Genomic DNA, 24,473 nt, shown 5'->3' with positions numbered 1-24,473 from the left:
AATAAAATTATTAAAAATTTAAAAAATTCTAAATCACAAAAGATTTTAAGGTCGATAAAATGCACATTATTCTAGAAATAAAAATTTTGTGCAATTATCAAACGTTTTTGAATGCTCAGAATTTGTTCAGGAACAAATCAGAATAAACCATTTTTAAGTAAAAATTATTTTGAGAAATTATAATGGTTATAAATACATCCAATAATAAAAAAGTGATCTTATTCTCTTCAACCTTTCAATCAAAATCGTCTTAAATGGAGAATGAGGGAGGGTTTTCATAATGCTTCGAAACAAAAATAAGTATTCTGAACATTTTAATAGCAGAGGTTTCAAAGCCTATATCCTTATCCTTCTTTGGACAGAAAACCTAAAATTGTTATTAATAAAGGAAGTCAACAGGATGACAGTGTTGAGAAATGTCTGAGTGAGAAGGGCGATATTGATGGATCGTGTGCGTATTCCGGTTAAGGCAATTTCAAGTCAACATGACGCGCACGAAATCCACGTATTCTCCACCAACATCAGCTTTTTATTAAATTGGTGTCCATGCCACTTGCATTTCAATTAACTATTGAAAGTATGACAATAAATATATTAAAACATAAAAGAGATCTAATTGAACTATTTGAAAGTTCCGATTTGACATTGCATGTTAGCCAAAAGTGATTTAATGGAACCGACTGATAATTCAAGTAGGGCAGTGCATATTGATAAACGTTCACAAACTAGTAGCATCATTATCTCTTTTAGTAATACAGGCTAAATTTTGTTTGCATCTTGATTTGAAGAAGGCAAGAGATGTTGATCCAATGCATTTTACAAATTCACTTCCCAATTGCTCAAATGTTGGAATTAATTGGGAAATGAGATCTCCCAGGAGCCTTCCCATAATTATTTCTGGTGCCACGCTGCCAAGCTGTAAACATCGCACTATTCTCGTAATGTCCGTAGAGAAGTTGGCTCTGTAGTGAAAACTATAAATCGCCTGGTTGGAATTAGTAAGAAATAAGAAGATATTCAAAAGTGGATCTTCAATATTATTAACAACCGGACACAATAACACATGAAAATAACTTCAAACTTACCATCTCTAGTGAATGCTCCAAATTTCTTCACATTGAAATTGCGAAGTTGCTCTAAACTGACTGTAGAAAGTGGCATTTCTGGTGGTACTTGAACACAAAGCTCACGCGAGACTTGTCCCATGGTCGGTCGAAACTGTGGATCAGAGTGCAAGCATGCAAACGCCATTTGGCGATTAAGACCAAATTTTGCGCTTCTTGAAGATGAATCCTAGAGAGTGAGAGACGTTGGTCAAGCACATCCTTCAACAGCATCGGCGATCCAGTTTGGCTAGAGGATGAACAATCCTGTAATAAAAAGGTCTCCTGATGCTTTCCCATGATTGTCTCTAATGCGACAATTCCAAAGCTATATACATCGCATTTTTCGGTAGGAATTGTAGAATAAGCCAGCTCTGCAAATGGGAAATTCACTTTTATTTTTATTTTTATAACCTCAATCATAGGTTTTAATCAAGTTCACATAATTGCTTCCCATGACATGACGGTTACAAATACAAATGCCCGCTCAATCTTCACTCGTAACACTGATTTGATCCGGGAGTTTATATTTCGGTGAAGTTTCAAAGGTTTTGTTCGACTAATAAAGTACATGCATCATTTAGGTAACACGAACTTAACATTCTTTGAAATGAATCGATTATGATGTTTTTTTTTTTTTGCCAATTCTTCCTTATTGGGGAAATCCAAAAGCTTTCTGATCAACATTGAACTTGAAAGCTCTATACGAATAAGCAAATTTTTCATAAGAGGATTATATAACTAGAGATATGTAGTAAACTAGTAAAAGTTCAATTATAAATGGAATGTCTGACATAGAATACCTTTAAAATTGAAAAAATTGCGAAGTACCTGGAGCAATATACCCAATGGTGCCAGCAATAGTTGTCCAAATGATGAATCGGGCCTCAATAGTCTTGCAGTGCCAAATCAAACATGGGCCTCATAATCACGATCCAATAGAATGTTGTTATCTGGTCAAGTCTCGATGAATCATTGAGGTGAAGATTCAGATGCATATAAGATAATGCATTGGCAACTCGACCACATCACTCTCTTGTCCCATTGAAATTCTGCCCTTTCATCATCATTCAAAGGTTCTCAAAGCTTCCTCTTCCATGTATTCGTACACCAAAAACAACGTCGAGTATAAGAGCAAACCCATAAAATTTCACTGTAAGGCGAGTGAATGCGTAAATTTATTAAGGCTTGAATTTCCCTTTCAAATGCTATCGCATCAACGACCTCACTATCATCCTAAGATGATAAGGTTTGCTTGAGCAACCATTTGACCTTCGGATATCTCGGCTTTATAAACAATTCCATATGCTCCTTCACCCACATAGTACTTGGAGTCGAATCCTTCCTGTGGCCTCGACAATTCTCCATAAAAACTTTGCCATCATAACTCCAAAATACCCATGAAAGCCAAATCATTGGCTTGTTCATTATTCTCTCCTGATATTTCTTCTTCGATGATGAACAATAATTACAAGAACTATCAAAGTGCAAGAGAGAAGGATAAACCCCTAGAAAGAGAGAATGAGGATAAATGTAATTCTAGCTCCAAAGTGTTGATTGTGTTTCTTGCTCCTTGTGGCATTGCATTTTGGTAAACCAACAACATTTCCACGTGAGCCCTTTGTTATGCTGAATTGCTTCAAATGGAGCCTCATTGAAAGCTTTGACATTTGGGAGAGAACCTTTTAGGTTATTGTAGGATAAATCGATGGAAGTTAAGGCCGACATAACACCAAACTTATGGAATAGAACCTGGAAAGGCTATTGTGGAGATATTTAGAACTCGCAGCATTCTCAACTGTCCTAGTCCTCCTGGTATTTTTCTAGTCAACAAATTATGACTCAAGTCAAGAACCTCTAGGAATTGTGTGTTGCTCTACTCCTGAAAGGAATGCTTCTCCAAAATTGTTTCTACCAAGTTCAAACTCAATGCTTTTGCATGAGATCAATAACACCGGTATTGATCCGCTTCAAATTATTTGATGCCAAGTTTAGATGTTCAAATGGGATAAAAGTCCAATTCCAGTTGGAACATTTCCTGTTATAGTGTTGCTGCTTAGATCGAAGGATTGACAACATCAAAGCCCTGGAATTCTCTAGGAATCTCTTCGCTAAAACAATTGAAAGAAAGGTCTAGTTCTTGTAACCGAGCCATCCTTCCAAGTATTGCGGTATCTCCCAAATTTGGTTGTCCATATTCTTAAGCTCACAATTAGGACAATGCTCCCATTTCCAAGAAAGTTCGCCGTTCAAATTATTGTGGCTCAAGTCCACATAATTAAGACTTGATACATTCCAAAACTTCTGTTATTTTTCCAAAGTAAGTTGGTTTCCTTCTAGCCTCAATCTAATTAACGCAAGGCGACTGTAGTTTGTTGAATGGGACCTGTGAACCGATTATTGCTTATGGAAATTTCGCAAATGACCTCCCAAGGCATACATCTTGCAGTACCCCCTCAAATTCATTATTAGAAAGATACAGTTCTCTGCCGTGTTAACCTATTAAACTTAAGGCAAGGATCCATTGAATTTATTACAGCAAGGTTTAACATGGTCAGATTGAGCAAGTTTCCAATATCTAGGATTGGACTAGTCAAACCACTATTAAATACCAGCAATTTCAAGAGATATCAATTTTCCCAACTCTTGTGGAATCGAACCTGAAAGATGATTGAGTTAAAGCCATGATATTATTGCTCAAGTTTTGGAGAGACGATGGGATTGGACCGACTAAGTTACCTTCTCAAAGACAATCCTTTGAGATGTATCAATCCCCCAGTTCTTGAGGGATTGAACCTGAGATTCTATTTACAGAGAGCCCAAGATAAGATAAACTTGTCATGTTTTCAATGGAATGAGGAAATTGAACCGATGAGATCGTTGTATGATAGGTCAGTTCAATAAGAGAAGAGCCTCCTGATTTCTGAAGGTATGGGTCCCGAAAGTCCATTTCCCGATAAGTTAAGACCCTTTCAAATTCAAATTCTCAAGTCACTTATCTCTCTCAGATTAACCATAAAAGTTATTTGCACATAGATACAAATAACGAAGACTCTTGAGCATCCGCTTGGAGGAATGTCCCCGGACAGTCATTGACACAAAGATCAAGAAAGTTGAGTTTGGAGAGGTTACCGACTCGAGGGATGGAGCCATAGATCGAGTTATTGTCAAGTTCAAAGCAACCACACTGGTTGTATGAGAAGTCAAGGCCATCCAAAGTTCCTCTCAAACCAAGGAGGAAAGATTTAGATGGGTAATGGCTCCGTAGTCCTTGCAAGTGACACCGGCAAAGCGGCAAGGATTGCTGCCATGAAGACAGGAGAGATTGACTGTGGTTGTTTAGTAGACTTCCAATTAAGGAGAGCCTCTACTTCATCCTTATGGCCAGCTGTGTTGATGGTGAAAAGAGAAGTAGAGGAAGCATATACGCCGACCATGAAATAAAGGGTTCAGCTAAGAAGAGTGAGAAGAAGAAGAAGAAGAAGACGCCTGAAGGAGACTGGTTGGACAGCAGTAAGAAGAAAAACCATGATTTGGAGAATGGTTGGTTTTTGGGAGAGATAGTTCTGGTCTACATAGTGTTAACTGAGATTGATGACATGCTTATAGATTAAACATCATCCTTGAAGTCTCTATCGAGGCCAACGCCTTTACAGCTGCACAGCAGAGGCCAACGCCTTTTACAGCTTTACAGCGTTTGTCGGCAAATGGGTCCTTTCGTGAACAATTTCTTTTGTCATTGAGGATGTGGTGCAAGATAAAAATCTCGTCCTTTTTCAATCAGTTTAGCGTGCGCCACATTTTTACTGTAAGAGAGGCATGATTGACTGACTTTTCCAAGTCTTCATTGAAATTGACATTCAAGCAAATTCGTGGAAGATGGACGATTCGGACCACTAGTTATTCAGGTCGATTCGGGAGTCTTCCCATCTTTTTCGGGTCTTTCAGTTGATGCCAGAACATTGATTAAGATTCGAAAGTCGATTTTCGTTCCATGACGGAATCGGATTCTCTTTTAAATGACAAAAAAGTCAGAATTTTAGGATAAACGCATAAGCTTGCACATTATTTCTATTCAGTCGCTGCTTTGACGGATGACATTCAAGAAAGTTCGTTGGATATGAAATTGGCGGTTCCATTTTCTGAGTCTCGTGATTGTTATCATCCTCACAAAGAGTTGATACCGGACAGCACAAGACGGAAATGGTAGAGGAATTCAACATATTGCTTGGTCTGATTAGAGGTGTCCACGGTAAATATTTGAGGCGTGGTGCTATTGGTTATTTTATGGTGCGGTAAAGAAAAGAAATCTACGACTATGTGCTATTGACTAGAACCGTCCACGGTAAATATCTTTAAACTGTCGTAAACCAAACTTGACAAAGGTAAGCTAGGGACATCTCTCACCTCGCTAGGGTCTCTCCTCTCCCCCCATCTTCACATAGCTTTCTTCTTATCCTCTACGAAGGAGAGGTTTGTTAGATCTCTCCTTCCCTCCTCCCTTTTTTTCCTTTTTCTTTTGCTGATTTGGTTCTTTATTTCTTTTTTCTTGCTAATATCATTGTTTTGAGGAATTTTTTCTTATGATCTAGTCTTAGATTCAGAAGTTTTTCTCCCGTTTCAAGGAGGTTTCTATCCCTCAATTTCCGATCACAGCGAGGAATGAGCACGATTAAATACCTCTCGATAGCTGGTCTAATCGTAGGGGCAAGACTTTATTGAAATTCTGGCAAATGATATCTAATTTCTTTGTACGGTCCCAAATAACCCGTCGGATTTGGATATCCAAATGTATCTACTAAATAATATTTATCTGAACAAATATAATATAAATTTAATCAACATAGACCACATTAATACATATTAATGTACAAAAATCATTAATTAACAAACTTGGAGGAGGATGAGGAAATTGCATGTCACGTCTCCCTTAAAGCTTCATAGAAAATACGAGAATCATGGGCTTTGCCCTCCCAACCAGCCTATACATAAGTGAATTCCATATTAAAATTACACACCACTAAGATATTTTGAGTCAAGTATACCTTTTCAACAAATAAAACGAATTTGATCTTTTACAGGTATAATCGCTAGGATATGAGTGCCATCAATAGCTCTAATACAATCCTAAAACAAAAATGTAAATATTATTGTATAATCAAAATTTGCTTTTAATTCTTTCTTCCTATTGTATAATCAAAACATACCTTAAAATATGGAAAAAAATCTTTGATTATTTTTTATCTTCTCTGGAACATCCCTAAATTGCCAATCAGCTAGTTGAATTAAATATTTTCCCATTTCACATACTTTATTTAATACTAAGCTAAAGTACCTGCTTATGGTTTCCCCAAAACGTTAAAAGTGTTCTTGTGTTAACCTATTATATATATCATGTCCTAAAATGTGAAGAAATATTTCAAGCATTTCTGTAACATCAATAATCCTAGTTCCTTCAAGACCATAACGTGTTACTAAATCATGCATTAAATTATTAAATACAATCTTATCCATTCTAAACATTTGATAACACCTTATCGGATTAGCATCTTCATCCATCAACTCTCCTACCCATGCATTTCCTGTATATGATGATGTCCTACAAGGTTTTTTTGTCACTGTATATTGCCTGAGAAGTGATTGCGGCTTGAGTAATTTCCACAAGTTGCCAATATTTCTCGTCCTCGTTTTCATGAATTTCTCTTTCAATGGAGTCGTCCATATCTGTTTAAAGTAACATAACAATAAAAAAAAAGTGATGGGTAATCATCCATCAATGAAACAGTTATCATCCATAATATATATATGCAAACTCCATCTAATAAAAAAAACACAAACTAAAACACAAGTCTCAAAAACATAATTAAAAAAAGAGTTCTCAAGTAGTGCAAATCACTAATCCAAAATAAATTTCACATTACAACATAGATTAATATGAAAACTCAAACAAGTAACTAGCATCCTAGCGACGACTATTATGCTCCTCCAACTTATACTTCAGCCACTCGACTTTCTCTTTATCTCCATCCAAGTTCATAAAAATTTCCCTATTGTCTTTCTTTTCAGAAAGATGAGAGAGTGCAAAGAAGAAAAACTTTATGTCTTCCTTAATTTTAGGAATGACTTTCAATGTTTGCATAATTTCTTTGTAAGGGTCAAATTCCCTTGCAATCGATGTTGCATTACTCCTACTTTCAACTACTCAACAAAGTCTGTCGATTTGCGATGCTAACTTAGCAGGTCCAGTTAATTTTTTCTCTCTCTTTCCTCGAGCTTCCTTCGTGGAACTTTGTATCGTTCTTTTATGGCTCTTACTTTGACTTGGTTGGGCATTCGTTTCACCTACATCACACTCTAAAGTATCATTAGTAGATCCTGCATAATTACCAATATTAGCTTGCGTGGCCTCAAGATTCTCAATATTGCATAAATCTTGTGCAGGATTCTATGTAACACTTCCAGTGGCAACTGTACCCTGGAACATTCTGTCCAACAAAACTTTCATATCTGGATGTATGCTTTTCGTACGAAAAACTTTAAGCTTAGGATTGACCTATTATAATAAGATATTTTCATGAGTTATATCACAAAAGATGAACTTATAAAAAAAAAAAAAATGTGGCAAAAAAAAAGATAAATACCTGAATCTTTCTCTCTCACCATTTATCACTTACGTCAATGGTTTTCTTCCTTGGATCCCATCCTAGTCCTGTTTCCTTTTGAACCAATTGCTTCCATCTTTTCCATTCTTCCTTTAGATTATCCTACTTACTCTTCATTTGATTTTTATCATCTTTTTTGCCCCTCAGCTCCTCAAACTTGGATTCGTCTCTTTTGTTGTTCATAGGACGATTGCCTTTTTTAATTTGTTCAATGCACGATTGACAAAACGTTTCTACATCTTCTAGGCTCCAATATGCTTTTTCTTTTGATGAACTCGCCATCTTCCAATAAAATAAACACGAACACATTTGAAAAATGAAAACAAATGAGATTAACTACGACCTAATTCCCTATAGATGAATGAACGCATATTTATATAGATAGAACTATGCATAGCATAGAAAAATATTGCTTAACAGTCTAAGATTTTACTTCCATACCAAACACCCCAGCATAAGAAGCCAAGGGGATAGAGAGAGGTAGTGGCAGATAGAGTGAGAACTGAGAACACAGAGGAAAAGATGAGCTAATCTTTCTATTTCTTGTTTCTTTTCCTTTAGGCTTTTGGGGGATTTTTCATTAGATGGTGAAAAAGGGTTGAGAGCAAAAAGCTTAAAAGGGGATATTTACTTCGTGTGCTCTATTTCCATGTCTATGTGATCTCTCTCTCTCCCTTTGCAGTCAACCCCATATTTGATATTAGGATGAAGCCTTGACTTAAGCATTGTGCAAGTGCTTCTTTTGAGCCATGGCCAGAATTGAACTTGGCATAACTGGGAAGCAAATATCACTTGTTTTTGGTCCAAAGATCAAATTCTTACTACTAATGTTTCAACTTTGTTTGTTATAATTTCAAATCATGAATTTCAGAAGGAACTGGAGCAAAACATCCATTATAATTGAAGCAAAATGTTGCTATTTTTGCTGAGTTGATGTATCTATCACATACACATGATATCTATGGTATACACATGTTCTGAGGTAGTTTGAAAGGGAGGTTAATGCTAATAACCATTTTTTTTTTTTGGATTGTCTGAAAAGTGGGTTGGGGTTATTTTCTTGTGTTATAAGTTCTTATTTTTTTTTCTTTTGGTTTTCTTTTTGTTTGCACCTGCTACGAAGTGGGGGTTCTAATTATAAAGAGAGATCTAATTCTTAAAAAAAAAAAAAAATACTCAACTTTAGATCTAATTCTAATTTTACCCTATACTTCATTACTAAAATTGCGATTTAATAATCCGTAAGATAAACGATCATGAGATTTAAAATAACTATTTTACTAAATTTGATTTTGAGATAGACTTGTGCATAACAACTACTCACAACAAACAACTATTCATAACAGCTACTCACAACAAACAACAAACAGCTATTCACAACAAATTTGATTTAAAGTCACTATGGGTTCTATCTCCCAAGTCCTCTAAAAAAGTTTCTATTACTCAAGCATCGATATATATACTCATCAAGCATGGCATCAAAAGTATCATTCATGAAATAACCACACACTTAACAATCACAACTAGAAAAAACATAATAAAAAGAATCGAATAAAAGGAACCTGGATTTAGGGCGAGACGAACACATTCTCAGCGAAGAGGGAGGCGAACATGAGAGAGCCGAGCAACTTGATTCGCCGAAACCAGAGGCACAGCGAAACCAAAGGCGTATTCCACAGGAGCGTAATGAGAAGATGGCTTTTGGGTTGTATGTGGGAGCTTGGTTTGATGACGATTGATGAGCGAAGACGGAAGATGACCAAGCGGAGCAATAAAGAGCAGCGACACCAAAGGCATAGCGAAACCAGAGGCGTATTCCACAGAGCAGAGACACTAAAGGCGTGGCGTATCAAAACCAGAGGCGTATTCCACAAAACAGCGACAACAATGGCACGGTGCAGCGAAACCAAAGGAGTATTCCACAGAGCAGCGACACCAAAGGCGCAGCGCAGCGAAACTAGAGGCATATTCCACAAAGGAACGACGCTAAAGGTGTGGCGCAACAAAACCAAAGGCATATTCCACAGAGCAACGACACTAAAGGCGCAGCGCAGCGAAACCAGAGATGCATTCCACAGAGCAGCGACACCAAAGGCACGGCGCAACGAAATCAGAGGCGTATTCCACAGAGCAACGACACCAAAGGCACGGCGTAGCGAAACCAGAGGCGTATTCCACAAAGCAATGACACCAAAGCCGCAGCGAAATCAGAGGCGCAGCGAAACTAGAGGCGTATTCCACAGGAGTGTAACAAGAAGATGACTTTTGGGTTGTATGGGGGAGCTCAGTTTGATGATGATTCTTGGTGCGTGCTCATGGATTTGAGAGAGAAGAAGAAGAAGAAGACGAGAACTTGCGGGTGGGTCAGGCTCGTGGATTTGAGAGAAAAGAAGACGATAACTTGCGGGTGGGTCAAGGATTTGAGAGAAAAGAAGACGATAACTTGCGGGTGGGTCGGGAAGGGAAGAGGAAAGCGTCTGCGAGACCTAGGGTTTTCAACTAAAGGGTTAAACTTGGAATTTCGTTACGTTATAAGGGCAACAATGGCAATCGAACAAAATTCATTAATGGGGACAACCGGCTTACCGAGAATGCTGAAATGCCCAAGGCAAGCTTTCAGCTTTCACAAGGCTGACTTTCAGCCAAGGGTGTTTACAAAACAAATTGCCAAACACTCATTTTTAGCCCAAAGGGTTTTGGGAGCCTAAAGTGGCTTGGAAATGCCACATCCAAACGCACCCTTAGAGATTTGCTATCAAGCTCCTCATATTGTGAGTTATAAACGAATGAGACTTTTTATTGCCATTTTCAACCCCACACTTGAAATCAGATGTCTCCGCCCTCAACCCCCTTGAGAAGGTGGACAAATTGAATTCCTCACCTCTCTTTCCATGTGAGAAGGGTGACCACTGAGGCAACCCCTAATGGTAGCCATAGGTCTCATCTTGACAAGCTCATCCCCAACAAATTCCCTATTTTTCTAATTTTATCTTTCAATTTTGTTGGACCTTTTCATAACTAATTAATGGGCTGCCATTGAGCTGAAATTAATGTACTTTCTAATTTACCCTCCTTTGTCAACACTATTACTAATTAGTAATTCAATGATTACTTAGGCTTCATTTTGTCGCAACCTCACCTCGAGTACACTAACTAGGGTTTGGCCAATGGATTATTAATCCTAAACTTAGCTCGGGTTCTCCCAAGCTCATACCAATTCACAACTTAGGTTAAAGTTCTTAACATGCAATTGATTTTTAATTAGGAGTTGCTATTAATATATTTTTTTGTGGGTCGATTATAAACCCAAGTAAAGTAACGGGAGATTTACTTTACTATTTTACTCCTACGAATAAGAGATTATTAGTTCGGGTTACGCTAGATTTTTCTAACGCCCTTTCGGTACATTTATCTTTTATTTCGAAAAGAAATGTTTTGCAGGCAACTTGAGTTGATTTTAATTTACTTCCCTAACATGTGAGATGATCATACGGGTCTGTAAACCACAAATTTAACACCCAAATAAAGCAATAAATAAATTATGGGACTTACCTTATAGCAACGAAAGAATCTACAATGTTATATTAGATGTCATATCTATGATTTCTAATTAACATGCAATTACTCAATCATTTTCAGGATTTTCTCGTATTTAAATGAAACTTAGTCCACGTGGAATGCAATGCAATGACACACCAAAATGCCTAACTAAAATAACATGTAACATGTAACCTATCATGCAAACTGTATGTCACATGACATTTATTAAATGACCTAATATAGTGATAGGAAAAAAAATAATGCAACTATTCTAACATTTACACATTCAGATAGTGTGCAATGGATGACCTAATTCTACATGACATGTGCATGATAATTTTTATGTTTTTTCTTATCTTTAATTAAATTTCGAAATTAAAATTGCTCAATAATTAAAAATGCAATTTAAATTAATGAAAGGAAAAACTAACATCCTAAATTAATGTTTTTTGGGATTTTTATTTCAAAATTTCGAAATAAATAAATTTTATATTCTAAACATGCAAAATAACCCTAAAACAAGTAATATTCTAAAGTGAACATAATCTAACTCAAATATATATTGTTTGGATTTTCTTTTTATGAAAAAAAAAATCAATTCAAACAACACAATAGCAAATTAGGCAAGATATGACTGATATCCATCTAATAAGTTAACGAATCCTATCTCTCGCATGAGATCAGATTAGCTAATTTTTATAAAATCACGAATTGTATCTCGAGCGTGAGATCGGATTGGCAATTTTTCCATGTGATTGCGAGTCATATTTCGGACGTGAAATTGGACTATCAATCATATGCACGTTATGAAATTAGGGAATAATCCTTAATTTAAAAGACTACTCGAGGTTGCAAATATCATAGCATATCGGGAATTTTCAATCGTATGTATCAAGGAATACTTCAAATAAAGAAACAAAATATTTGAAAATAAAATAAAAAAATCTACCTAATTTGAATTTTGGCTTCCAAACGAGGCTTAGCAAACGGTGGCTTGTGACCCACGATGGAGGTTCGGCGTGACGGCGTGAGGATGGGTTGCTGTGGTGGTGGGCAGCCGAGGGTGGTGGGTCACCGTCGATCGGAGCTCCAGTGAAGGGGTAGCAAGTTGCTGGGCGTCGAGGACAGGCGGAGGCACGGCAGTAGGGGCGAGCATCGGTGACGGGCATGGCAGCGTGGCGACGGCGACGGAGGCGAGCTACTCGGCGGTTGGCAACGGCGGCGACCGAGCTCGCGGGTCGCTATAGGGGCGCAGAGGCGGGAGACGTGGCGATCAACTCAAGCTACTGGCGTCGGGCAAAGGAACAGCAGTAGCGGTGTCGCAGCTAGGGGCGGAGGCACGACAAGGTTGGTTTGCTGGAGCGGCGAGGATGCTCGCGGCTTTGCTGGCGGAATGGCAGTGGCAAGCAGAAACAAGGGTTGGCGGCTCACAGGACAGCAGGCGGAGATGCAGCAGGGACTCAGTTGCACTCAACCAAGGAGGCTCGGAGGGGCAGTGGCCAACAGCAGCGATGGCGCAAGGGTGCGGTGGCACGGCGTCATGGCTGGGTTGTGGGCAAAAAGCGGGCGAAGCAACTGCATGAAGAAGAAGACATTGTTCCTCTTTTTTTTTTTTTTTTTGTTTCATCTCTCTCTACTGTACTTACTGCCCCCACCTTCAGCTAACCTTGACTTTTCCTTCCTAAAGAAAAAAAACTCTCCCTTTTCTTTTGTGTTGCTCTCTTTGACCCAAAAGAAATGAAGAAAGCCCAGCCCCTCCCCCTCTTTTATGTAGTGTAGCAACCATTTTATAGGTGAGTGGACTAGGGCTTTATTTCCTTCTTCAAATCAACATCCACGAAGTTCACCTCCCGAATGCAATGTCCTCCACTGATTTTATCACATATTGCTAAAGATTCAAGATTGCAATGAGATTTTTTTTTTTCAAATTTCAAATCTCTATTTCTCACAAGATAATTTTCAGTCATAAAAAAAAAAAAAAAAATGGGCTCGGGCTAATTTGCTCACTTCATGGGCTTAGTCCAACTCGTCAAATTAAAGCTCTAAACCATCAAGTCAAACCCATCCGTCGCCGTCCAATGCAAATGAAAAAAATGCTCCTAAAACTATATGCTATGCAACTTAATTCTAATATTTTTGCTTAGGGGTTAAAAATTAATCCCTAATTTTTAAGCAATAAATAAATGATTGGGTCGCCAAAATTTAGGTGTCAACACATTTGTTTTACGGAAAATGGATAATTTGAAAAATATATTTTCCTAAAGACGATTCGTTGTGTTAATTGAAATAATTAGTCAATAAAAAATGCTTTAATTATCAACAATAATTTATGTCTCAATTTTTTCTTGAATAATGAAAATATTTTTTATTTGCTCATTTTTATATGCAATACAAGCGATCACTATTAGTAAAATATTTTCTTTATGCGAAATATACGAAATCTTTGATCTAATTAAATCAATAATCAAAATCATTTCATTTGAAATTCTGAACATACACCTCATAGACCATCATTTTCCTTTATACAATTTACCGGCAAATCCTAGGAAAAAGGCTTATGAGAAATTCGTCATCGTTGGTGACATTATGTTCAATAGGGCATGGTGTGCATCGATCACCTTTATGATCATTCAAGGAATTGATTTCCTTCCCTTGGTGTGCTTGCATTCAACAGACATGAAGAGCCTCGGGAATTGTCGTGCATATTTCACTGACAATATTAGATAATAGTCGACCAAAAATTTGCTGCAACTTTGAGAAGAAAGGAAAACGATATGTGAAACTAAATTTACTTTGAATGATCTCTTAATTTCTATGTGTTTGTTTTCCTTTTTACAACCCTTAATTTTACTGGTGATTCCATTTGTATTTGATGACATGGTGCGTGCCACATAGGCTTTCATGTCGATCGGTAAGTTTTTAGTAAAGTTTTAGTACTTATAACATTACTCCTTCTTTTCTGTTCATTTTTTATTTGTTAATTGCCCACAATTACATCGCAACCCATGCAAATGGAGACATCAGGCGACACCAACTCCCGTATACAAACTTCCTTGGGAGAAAGTGCCACCTCACAATCTATTGGAAGTGAAAGAAGAAATAAAATAAGCAAGAACCTATGCATGTCTGACTCATATTTATCACAAAGAATGATATTTTAATACTTCAAACATTCATCATCAGTTACATCGAGAGCAATTATTTTACTGGGAGGCAATTGTCAGTCTAAGCAATCAAGTATGGAGAATATGGAGGTAATCCGATGTCTTGGAGGTCCATGTATCCGCTTAATTGTCATACCAAAACTGTGCCTGAAGGTAGTCAACCACCTTCTTATCCACTTGGAAGGCCTTGGTGAGAACATCAGCCGAAATGGGCGGCTTCGATCCGAACACTGCATTAGCAATGGTAATGACTCCCGGGTTTTGGCTACTCAGAGCGGCGAAGGCCAGTGCGGGCGTCTTTCCGATGTTCAGCTGGAAGTGGATGAGACCGATTGGGAACACAAACACATCCCCTTTGTACAAGACTTTGGTGAAGAAGGTGTTGTTCAATTGGTTGGATGTGACAAAGCCGACAAGCAATGTGCCCTCAGCCACGACCAGAATTTCGGTCCCACGAGGGTGAGTGTGGGGAGGATTCAGGCCACCTGGAGCGAAGTCAATACGAGCCATGGAAATACCAAGAGTGTTGATTCCTGGAAATTGGTCCACAAAAGCGGGGTGACTTTCGATCCGAGTGGGTTTGCAGTATTCCCTGGATATCTGAACCCTTTAAAGAGGAAATCTTCTGCTGTAACTTGTTTTGGGTCCTTGCAAAACTTTCCATTCACAAATACTGCATAAGAAACAAAATTCATGTTATTTGGCTTATTTAAGCAGAAACTCTTTTGGAGCATAAGAACAGAAATACGCAAGCGACGCTGTAGCAGATCTCCAACCTTTGGGATCGTTGATGGCCACGCAGAAGTCCTGAAGAGGACTCGGGTCATAGGCAAAAGCGGTGGCGGTTGCCAGAGCCAAGATGAGAAGGCTAATTGGAAGAAACTTCATTGTGGTTGCGCACCGGAGAGCTGGGGCTTCAATGTCTTCTCTTCTTGGGTTTGCTTGAGATAGGAGCGAGATGTCTTGCATGGAGACATTATCCCTTCTTATAAATGATGGTGGTGTTGACCCAGTCCAAAACTTTCTCGGGTAAGCGACCCTTGCCGGATCTATACCAAGTCTCCTACGCGCTGGTTAATATTTTACTCCCGGAGATGAATTGATCCGCAAGTGCTCCAACAAAAAGCCCCTTACTCTGACCCATCCTCTTTCCCAGATAAGAAAAGGCGTGGTATCTGACATGGACGTGGACTTCTTCAATCCTATTTAAATATTCGGTTTTCTTCTTTACTGTTTTGATGTGCTGCGCAGATTCAAGTTCATCTGGATTGAGCGAGGGCCCATTCTTCTCTAAGTGCATCATATGATGACATCAATCTGTCAATTAAAAAAGATGCAGGAAGCGGGGATTTCACATGCATCTCCGTCCTCCACCAGGAGAAGACTTTCCAAGATATCATGTTTACTTTCTTATACAAAACATGCAGGGTGTTCACACATAAAGAGAACATCCATAAATCATCAGTTCCCTCAGTTTTCTATGTCTGATTATCCACGCTCTAAAAATTCGAACGTAGCATCTAAAGTTGAACTAGCCCGATGCATCCATTATAGACTATAAAATCCGAGAATATTAAAAAGATGAAAAATAAAGGGGGAATCCTTCACGTCAAAAGATCGAAGGACTAATTCTCGAAGAGGAGGCGTTTATTTCTACAAGCAAGGTAGAAACATGAGGTCATCGAGGTGGCAGAACGATTCACCAGCAACAAGGAAGAATAAACGATTGTTGTGGACTTGGCAACGTTCCTGGCTTCAGCTGCTTCCTGCAGGCCAATATTGTTTTTTTTTTTTTTTCAACAATTCCTGCAGGCCAATTGACTGGGACCGAGTCCAATGACTAACTACTATAAATGGAGTTGCTGCACATTCAGCAATTCCCATCTATCCTCAACGAAACAGAATTTCCTAGACAGGCTAAACCAAGCTCAGAAATTTTTCCATGATGAAGTTCCTTCTGACATTTGTCCTCTTGGCTTTGGCATCATGCCATGCCTTTGCCTCCGACCCGAGTCCTCTTCAGGACTTCTGTGTGGCTGTCAACGACCCCAACTCTGCGGTGTTTGTGAATGGGAAGTTCTGCAAGGACCCAAAGCTCGTCATAGCAGATGATTTCTCCTTCACAAAGTTCAGATACCCCGGGAGCACATCGAATCCGCTTGGATCCAAAGTCACGACTGCTTTCGTCGACCAATTCCCAGGACTCAACACACTGGGCATCGCCACGGCTCGCCTTGATTTTGCTCCCTACGGTCTGAACCCTCCCCACATTCATCCTCGTGGCACGGAGATGCTATTGGTCGTGGAGGGTACACTCCACGTCGGTTTCGTTACATCTAACCAATTAAACAACACCCTCTTTACCAAAGTCCTGACCAAAGGAGATGTTTTCGTGTTTCCGCAAGGCCTCATTCACTTCCAGCTGAATATTGGACAAACAAATGCACTGGCTTTTGCTTTCTTGAGCAGCCAGAACCCGGGACTCATAACAATCGCGAATACAGTCTTTGGATCCAAGCCGCCAATCAATGTCGATGTCCTCACCAAGGCTTTCCAAGTGGACAACAAACTGGTCAACTATCTCCAGGCTCAGAATTGGTTTGAAAACCATTAGGAAGATGTTGTCAGGAACTATTGTTTTTGTTCATTACATTACGAAGAATAATTCTTCAGAATATCATACTGAATTCTGGATACTAATACAATTACTTGTTATCTGATATTTGGTAAGATTCCACTGTTTGTTATCTCTCTCTCTCTCTCTCTCTCTCTCTGGCTCTACATCATTTATTGAAATGAAATTACATATCAAATAACAATAGGTATCATATATCAATACTGCAATAAAAAATGGATTTTTATTCATAGTCTCATCCTAAGCTCTACTTGATATGCTTAGCCTTTTGCTGGGTCATTCACATGATTAGGATTCGTCTCCAATAACTCAACACAAGTCGGTGAACGAAAAAGGGCAAACTATTGACAAATGCTCAACTCAATTCTGTTTTTTCCTCACTTTTCCAAATGGTAATCAGTCAACCTAATCATCTCGTCTTTCAGAATGTGTCGAGCTCCCTTCACTCTATTTCTTAAAAGCATGTCCAATAATTGTATTTTTTTAATTAATATCACCAAAAAGCACAAACTGGTATATTCATACAACATTTATCCCAAACTAATTTTCGTAATCACAAAAATCTAGAAACTGATACACTCGTGTCACATTTACCTCAAACTATTTTTTGTGTCACAAAAAATCACAAACTAATATTCATGTTAGAAAAAAATTTCAATATTTGGGTAAATATAATACATATCTACTAATTTGTGGTAAAGTTGACACAGTTGTATCGGTTTGAAATTTTTTTTTGATACAAAAATTAATTTGGGTTAAACGTGATATGGATATACCTATTTAAATCAGTTAGGGGTAAATGTAACACGAGCATATCAATTTGTTCTTTTTGGTAAGGGGTGGGCATTGATCCCCATCCAACTCAAGAACCGGACCAAACCAAACCGAGCCATCTGGTTGTGGGTAGTTCCAACGAAATTGGTCCGGTTCTAGTTCCCAAAATTTGGACTCCCAAGAACCGATCTCGATTTCTTAAGTAGAACCAGAATGAATCAGACTGCAAAACTTGCTGCCCTAAAATAAAATTTAGGGCTTGAGTGACTTTTCATCATTTCATCTCCCTCAGGGTGATTAATAATTAAGATGAGTCTTAGGTCTTCATGCTTCTTAAGATTACTCTTCATTTCTCTCTATTTAGTCACCTGCTCAACCTTCCGACTCGTGATGACCTTAGAGTTCGAAAAGGTCAAATCTTGGGTGATTCCATCATACATGATGGAGTTGCGAAAATTTCTTGATAGTTTCATCTCTCTCGCACTTGGCGCTCGGTCCCTATGATCATCTCCCTCACTCGTCACTATAAAGAGCCCCTGCTCTTTCCACATGAAAACGAGGTAAATTTCTTGATTTATTTGGTTAATCTTTCTTTTCATCTTTTCCTGCATTCACAATTCTCTTCTTCTGAGGCTTGAATTGAACCGGGAGTGAGTATTTAGGCAGGTTGGCGCCATCGTGGGGATCAGAGGGCTTGCGAGGGTTCCAGTCATCAGGTTAGGAGGAGAAGGAGGAAGTGAAAGCAAGGAAATGTAGCTGATGCTTTAGTTCTTCGGTACCAAGGAAAGATTTGCTTCTTAAATCGATCAGTTGCGAGTGTTGCCATAGTGCAAGAATCCCCTTCCAGCATGTCTCTTGTTGTTCAAATATAGTCAATAATTAATACAATTTTCAGTTATGATCTTTAATAATGTTAGATTAATTTGGGCATAGGAATCAATGTTGAGGATTTACCATGGTGGTTGTACAAAAAATGATATTCTTGACAATGGCAAATCTATGCTTAAGATGAGGTTAGAGGATTTTTTGAACAGTCGTTAAAACTTCGTTTGGTAATGTTCCAATTTTTCTGTTGTTCTGTTCTTTTGTTCCTCAAAATAGGAAAAAGAATAAAAATTCATTTGGTAATGTCAGTTAATTTTTATATTCCCTGCAATAGAAAAGTGGACAGAGAATAAATTTAGAACATAAACAAGAAGCAAAAAAAAAAAAAGATAACTTTTAGTTCTCGAGATGAATTCCTAGAATAAGTCACTTTCTTCTTCTTCCTCTTCTAACGGATTGCTGGAGTCTCGCCGCCCACCATCATCTATCACCCCTCACATGTTGTTGTAGACACCGTTGAGTGCCACCCATCGCTGCTGTTCATTGCTGTCCACTGCCGTCCACTGCCACCCCTGCCTCCTGCCGCCTCTAACCACCACCATTCGCCGTCCGTCGCCACCCGATGACCGACTAGAGGAGGAAGTAGAAGAGAACAACAAAAAAAAAAAAAAGGAAAAATCTAAAAAATATTAAAAATTTTGAAAAAAATTTTACATAAAAAAAACATGTAGATCGTGCCAAATATATTCTTGTACTTTTTCTATTCTAGGAATAAAAATTTTGTGCAGTTACTAAATGTGTTGTTTTACTTAGAAACTGTTTAACGGAATATAAATAAATAGAACTGTTTCTGAAAAAAAAAAAAGAATTCCTAAGAATAGAAATATTACCAAACGCATCTTAAACATACGCCGACATTCTTGTGCCACATAATTTTAACTGTTTGAGATGCATTAGATGTACCCAGTCCTACTCGAGGACCAAAGCGAGAGAAACCGTTCCAATTATCGAGCGTGTCGCCAAGTGTCTAACGTGTCAGCAAGTAAAGGCACAGCACTGTAAGCCAAGAGGACTTCTACAACCTCTCGAGATTCTCAAGTGGAAGTGGGAACACATCACCATGGATTTTGTGATGGGCTTACCAAGGAGTCAGCAAGGTAATGATTCCATATGGGTTGTGGTTGATAGATTGATGAAGTCTACTCACTTTATCGCCATACGAAAGGACTTTGCATTGGATAGATATGCAGAGTTGTACGTGCGCCAGATAGTTCGGTTGCATGGAGTGCTGATGACGATTACAGCCGCCTTCTGGAAAATTTTATAGACTACCTTGGGAACAAAGCTGCAGTATAGTACGGCCTATCATCCGCAGATGGATGGCCAGTCTGAGAGGATGATTCAAACTCTTGAAGACATGTTGCGAGCTTGTGTGCTAGACTTCAAGGGAAGCTGGGAGGAACAGCTTCATCTAGTTGAGTTTGCCTACAACAACAGCTATCAGTAGAGTATTCAAATGGCATCATTTGAAGCGTTGTATGTCAGAGGGTGCAAAACTCCAGTTTGTTGGATTGAAATCAGAGAGCAGAAGATTACCGGCCTAGAGTTAGTTCAAGTCAGTGGATGCAGTTGCAGTTATTCGGGAAAGAGTGAAGACAGCTTAGAGTCGCCTGAAAAGCTATGCAAATAAGAGTCGAAGACCATTGGAATTCCAAGTTGGTGAGCACGTCTTTTTGAAGGTGTCACCGATGAGGGGTACTTTGTGCTTCGGCAAGAAAGGGAAGCTGAGTCCAAGGTACGTCGGTCCCTTTGAGATTCTGGAGAGAATAGGGACTTTGGTGTATCGTCTTGCGTTGCCGCTGAGATTGGCACAAGTGCATGACGTCTTCCACGTGTCGATGTTGAGAAAGTATGAACCTGACCCAACTCACGTGCCGAATTTTGAAGAATTAGACATGGATGGCAGAGTGTCGTACATGGAGAGACCAGTTCAGATTGTGGATCACGAGAAGCAACTACTGCTTACCAAGACGGTTCCCTTGGTCAAAGTGGTCTAGCAATAACATGGGACATAATGAGCTACATGGGAAAGTGAAGAATTGATGAGACGACAATACCCCCACATTTTTTTATTGAGATTTGTAATGGTTTAAATTTCGAAGACGAAATTTTTATAAGAGGGGAAGAGTTGTAACATCTTGATTTTCAACCATGCTTTCGAGCTTTTCATCGATGCACCTATGGCCTTTTTCTCTAAGTTTGCCACTCACGAGATAACTAGCCTATCATGTAAAGCTATTAAGGAATCTAAACGTGACCGACTTGAGAATTCAATCAGAATTTGACTGCTCAACCGTGCTAATCTGCAAGGGTTAATACAACACCATTAAAATTGATTGGAGACCGGAGATTGGTCGATTCAACAGAGTCATGTAATTAGAGTGTGGGTGATTCCACCTAATTGCAAAATTCATGTTGAATGGCATTAAACCGATTTTTCTGTCGTGACTATACCATGTGCCAATATTTGAAATCTCGAGATTTTTGCAATAACCGATAATCGCCTTTAAGTTGCAGATGCTCAATGTGGATAAAAAATAATTGACCATGGGTCAATTGTGCTAAAGATTCCTAAAAGCTACCAAGCAGGTTAGGTCATATTAAAATCGCGTCTGATTGAAATTAACCATGAAATTGAACCCGGTTTCAGGAATCGAAAGTTCTAGCATGTCACGATTTTTTTTAGGAATTGAAGAAATTTTGACAAACCCGTATTTTTGGTGAAAATTAAAAAATGGGCGATTTTTGACTGAGAAATTCGGATGGCTGTTTTTGTGTGATTTTTGACGTTCAAGATGGATCAATTAGCGAGGGAAATTGTGAAATTTGGTGTGGGCTCCTACCTTGGCATTATGGCCATTTAATTGAAGTCATTTTGAGTGAAATTGTATTGAATTGAAGGTGAAATGCATGAAATTCGTATGCCATGGGGGGTGCAACATTTCAACATCATCTTGGCTTGCTTAGGAAGATTTGAGGAGGGAAAATTGGCTGTGGATGAGACCGAAGGCTGGTGGGGTCTTGCACTTGAGTTCTTAGGATATTTCCCTTGACTTTGTGGCCCTTTGTCTCCCCTTTCCAGCTGCAGCAGCCCATCTTCTTCTTCCTTGCTTCTCTAGCCTCCATTGTTGCTGAATCAAGAGCAGAGAAACCAGCCAAGGCTAGCCACCCCTGACCGAGCTAGCCTGCACCGCCCATCGCCTCAGGCCTATCCAAGTCGTGTTCAAGCACCCCCGCGCCCGTCAATCACTCACAAGCCGGCCGCCGCGCCAGCTATGTGTTCGCCGTCCCGAGCTGTCGTCCACCGAAGCCAGTCGTTGACCAGGCCACCCGAGTCATCGTCGTCGGTCCCCAAGCCCCCAGCCTGCCTCCGTCTGCTCGCTACTCCGCTCCAGCCCATCCCGCCGCTCGTTCCAGCCTTCAGTTCTCTTTGGGCTAGCCCAAAACAGAACCGAAACTCACAGCTTGGGCTGTGAGCTTTATGGACCGTTTCCAAGCCCTTTCGAGCCTCTCTTGGCATCGCCGTAGGCTCGAGTCTCGCTCGCCTCTACGTCGCCGTCCCTGTGAACTCATCGGCTCACTAATCCAGTGAGTTTACTTGCTAAACTCTACATAAGGAGTTAATTATGCTTTGAGAAGGATTAGTTTAGACTAAGATTGGGTTAGGAGGATTGGTTAGTGTAATTAGTAATTTAGTTAGTTAATTAGGCTAATTAGGTGGTTAGATTAGTTTAGTTAGGGATTAATTAGAGTATGTGATTTAGTTAGCTTAGTAAGTTATTTATTTAAGTCCAATTATGTGGTTAGATTAGTGTATATAGGTTAATTAGTGATTTATTGAATTATTTTGCATTTTCCAAAAATTATACTGGATAGTTGGTCCTCAGAATTTCGTGCTGATTGTCGTGGTGTAATTAGTTTTTGCAATTGAGTATTAAATTGTGCAATTGGATATTGATTGTTGATTTTGATTTATTTTTCCAAAATTTTGGATTTTTGGAATTTAATTAATTAAATACTGGGTGTCAGTTTTTAACGCTAAAAATGTTTTTAAGTACTATATCAAATAGTGAGATTTTTTTAAAAGTGAGAATATTACATTTTATGGCTTAATTTGACGGTGTATCTACACACGATTATTTTACCAAATGTTTTTACTATGAAGAAAATAGGCAAAGCACATTATTTAAATTGTGACATTTGAGTGCAAAGCATGATGTCCTTGGCCAGGATTAGATGTGTGCATGATCGTTATGAGAACCCGTCTCAAGCCTTATGCCGGACGATGCTCTTTCGGAAATGCTTCTTGTCAACAAATGCCAGTCGCAGTGGAGGCTGGGCTGATGCTCATTTGGGAATGCCGTCTAGAGGTAGACATTGCCGTGCTCGATGAGGCGAGACGACGCCCAGTTATGCCGAATGACCATTGATTGTTGAATCGGCCGTGGTCGTTGGGTCATAATCAATTAGAATGCATGAGTACTTGAAATAGACACGCTGGATTATGAGACTGAATTGTGTGGCACGGAATGGGACGTGTCATAACAATTTGGCCTTATAATCCGGACCCCTGTGTTTGACTGATTTGAAAGTTAGACGTTCCAATTGTTGAGTGCATTTACTACATATATGTGTTATATAAGCTGTACTGACGTGCAAGGAGGTGCTGATGTGAGGTAAGTTTTCTGTGATGTGTGATTAGATTGCCTCTAGGTGTATTACCTTCCTAATCGAGGTTTAGGGTGTAGATTCGCCGAGACATTATCTCACCCCGTCATGGGTTTCAATTTTTACAGGTCCCTAGATGGAAGTCTGTCTAGTTCATTTTGGGCAGCCACGAGGGTATAGCAAGCAGAGTACCGTCTTCCCTATCCTCGGGAATCCCTGGATCCGTGAGCTCGTCGTGACCACAATCTTAGGCGATGAGGGTCTACCTCAATTGGTACATCATCTATTTAAGGTGTGGTTTCATCATGAGCCTAATGGGGAACGGGAAGGTCTCGTGGATGGTTTTGACAAACCTGCCATTGAGGGTGAGGGTGAGGAGGTACTCGACCCTGTCATCACGCCAATATTATCGCAAATATCGATAATATTTGAGGAAGTAACTGACACGCTAGACATCGACATTCCTGACAGTGTCGTAGTGGACCCAGATCCCAAGTAGGAGGGTCCGAGGTAGGGTTAGCTAGGTAATCCTTTTGGGGCCTTGACTTTTGTATATAACTTTGTAGGGCTAACCTGTTTGTTTATAAAAGTGTGGTTGGTTTTGTCTGGTTGTCCTGTTTTTCTATCCCATGTTGATTATTGTCTAGAGATTGTTTATTTCGCTTCCGCTTGTGCATGAATCGTTTGGGTCGGCAACGCGTCTTGGGAACGTCGCAATTTGATCGACCATCGAGAGATGTGCGCGCACTCGAGATTCAGAGCGTGACGGGTTTCTCTCGCTTTAGTCCTCAGGTAGGACTGGGTACATCTAATGCATCTCAAATGGTAAAGATTATGTGGCACAAAGATGTCAGCATATGTTTAAGATGTGTTTGGTAATATTTCTATTCTTAGGAACAATCTTTTTTTTTTTTTTCAGAAATAGTTCTATTTATTTATATTCCCAAAACAGTTTCTAAGTAAAACTACACATTTGATAATTACACAAAATTTTTATTCCTAGAATAAAAAAAGAACAAGAATATATTTGGTACAACCTACA

General features: G+C 39.1%; 2 protein-coding genes across 2 annotated transcripts; one reads left to right on the top strand and one right to left on the bottom strand.

The window, feature by feature from the left end:
• Nucleotides 1-14,410: 14,410 nt before the first annotated feature.
• Nucleotides 14,411-15,411, bottom strand: LOC104453479 (germin-like protein subfamily 1 member 7). Its single transcript, XM_010068036.3, is given in 3 exon segments — nucleotides 14,411-15,020; nucleotides 15,023-15,142; nucleotides 15,246-15,411. Coding segments are annotated over 3 exon segments (660 nt in total). The 5' UTR covers nucleotides 15,358-15,411; the 3' UTR covers nucleotides 14,411-14,592.
• A 956-nt stretch (nucleotides 15,412-16,367) lies between these two features.
• On the top strand, nucleotides 16,368-17,098 carry LOC120296369 (germin-like protein subfamily 1 member 13). The gene has a single exon (XM_039318275.1). It carries the CDS (start codon nucleotides 16,412-16,414, stop codon nucleotides 17,081-17,083), a length of 672 nt encoding a protein of 223 aa, XP_039174209.1. The 5' UTR covers nucleotides 16,368-16,411; the 3' UTR covers nucleotides 17,084-17,098.
• The last annotated feature ends 7,375 nt before the right edge of the window (nucleotides 17,099-24,473 follow it).

Source organism: Eucalyptus grandis, chromosome 7 (genome assembly GCF_016545825.1).
Source record: "Eucalyptus grandis isolate ANBG69807.140 chromosome 7, ASM1654582v1, whole genome shotgun sequence".
NCBI lineage: Eukaryota > Viridiplantae > Streptophyta > Magnoliopsida > Myrtales > Myrtaceae > Eucalyptus > Eucalyptus grandis.
Note: the sequence above shows the minus strand (reverse complement) of the source record. Positions and strands in the feature narration are given on the sequence as shown.

What these genes read in the sequence shown, in the direction of transcription:
- LOC120296369 (XM_039318275.1), top strand. Translation starts at nt 16,412, where the DNA reads ATGATGAAGTTCCTTCTGACATTTGTCCTCTTGGCTTTGGCATCATGC.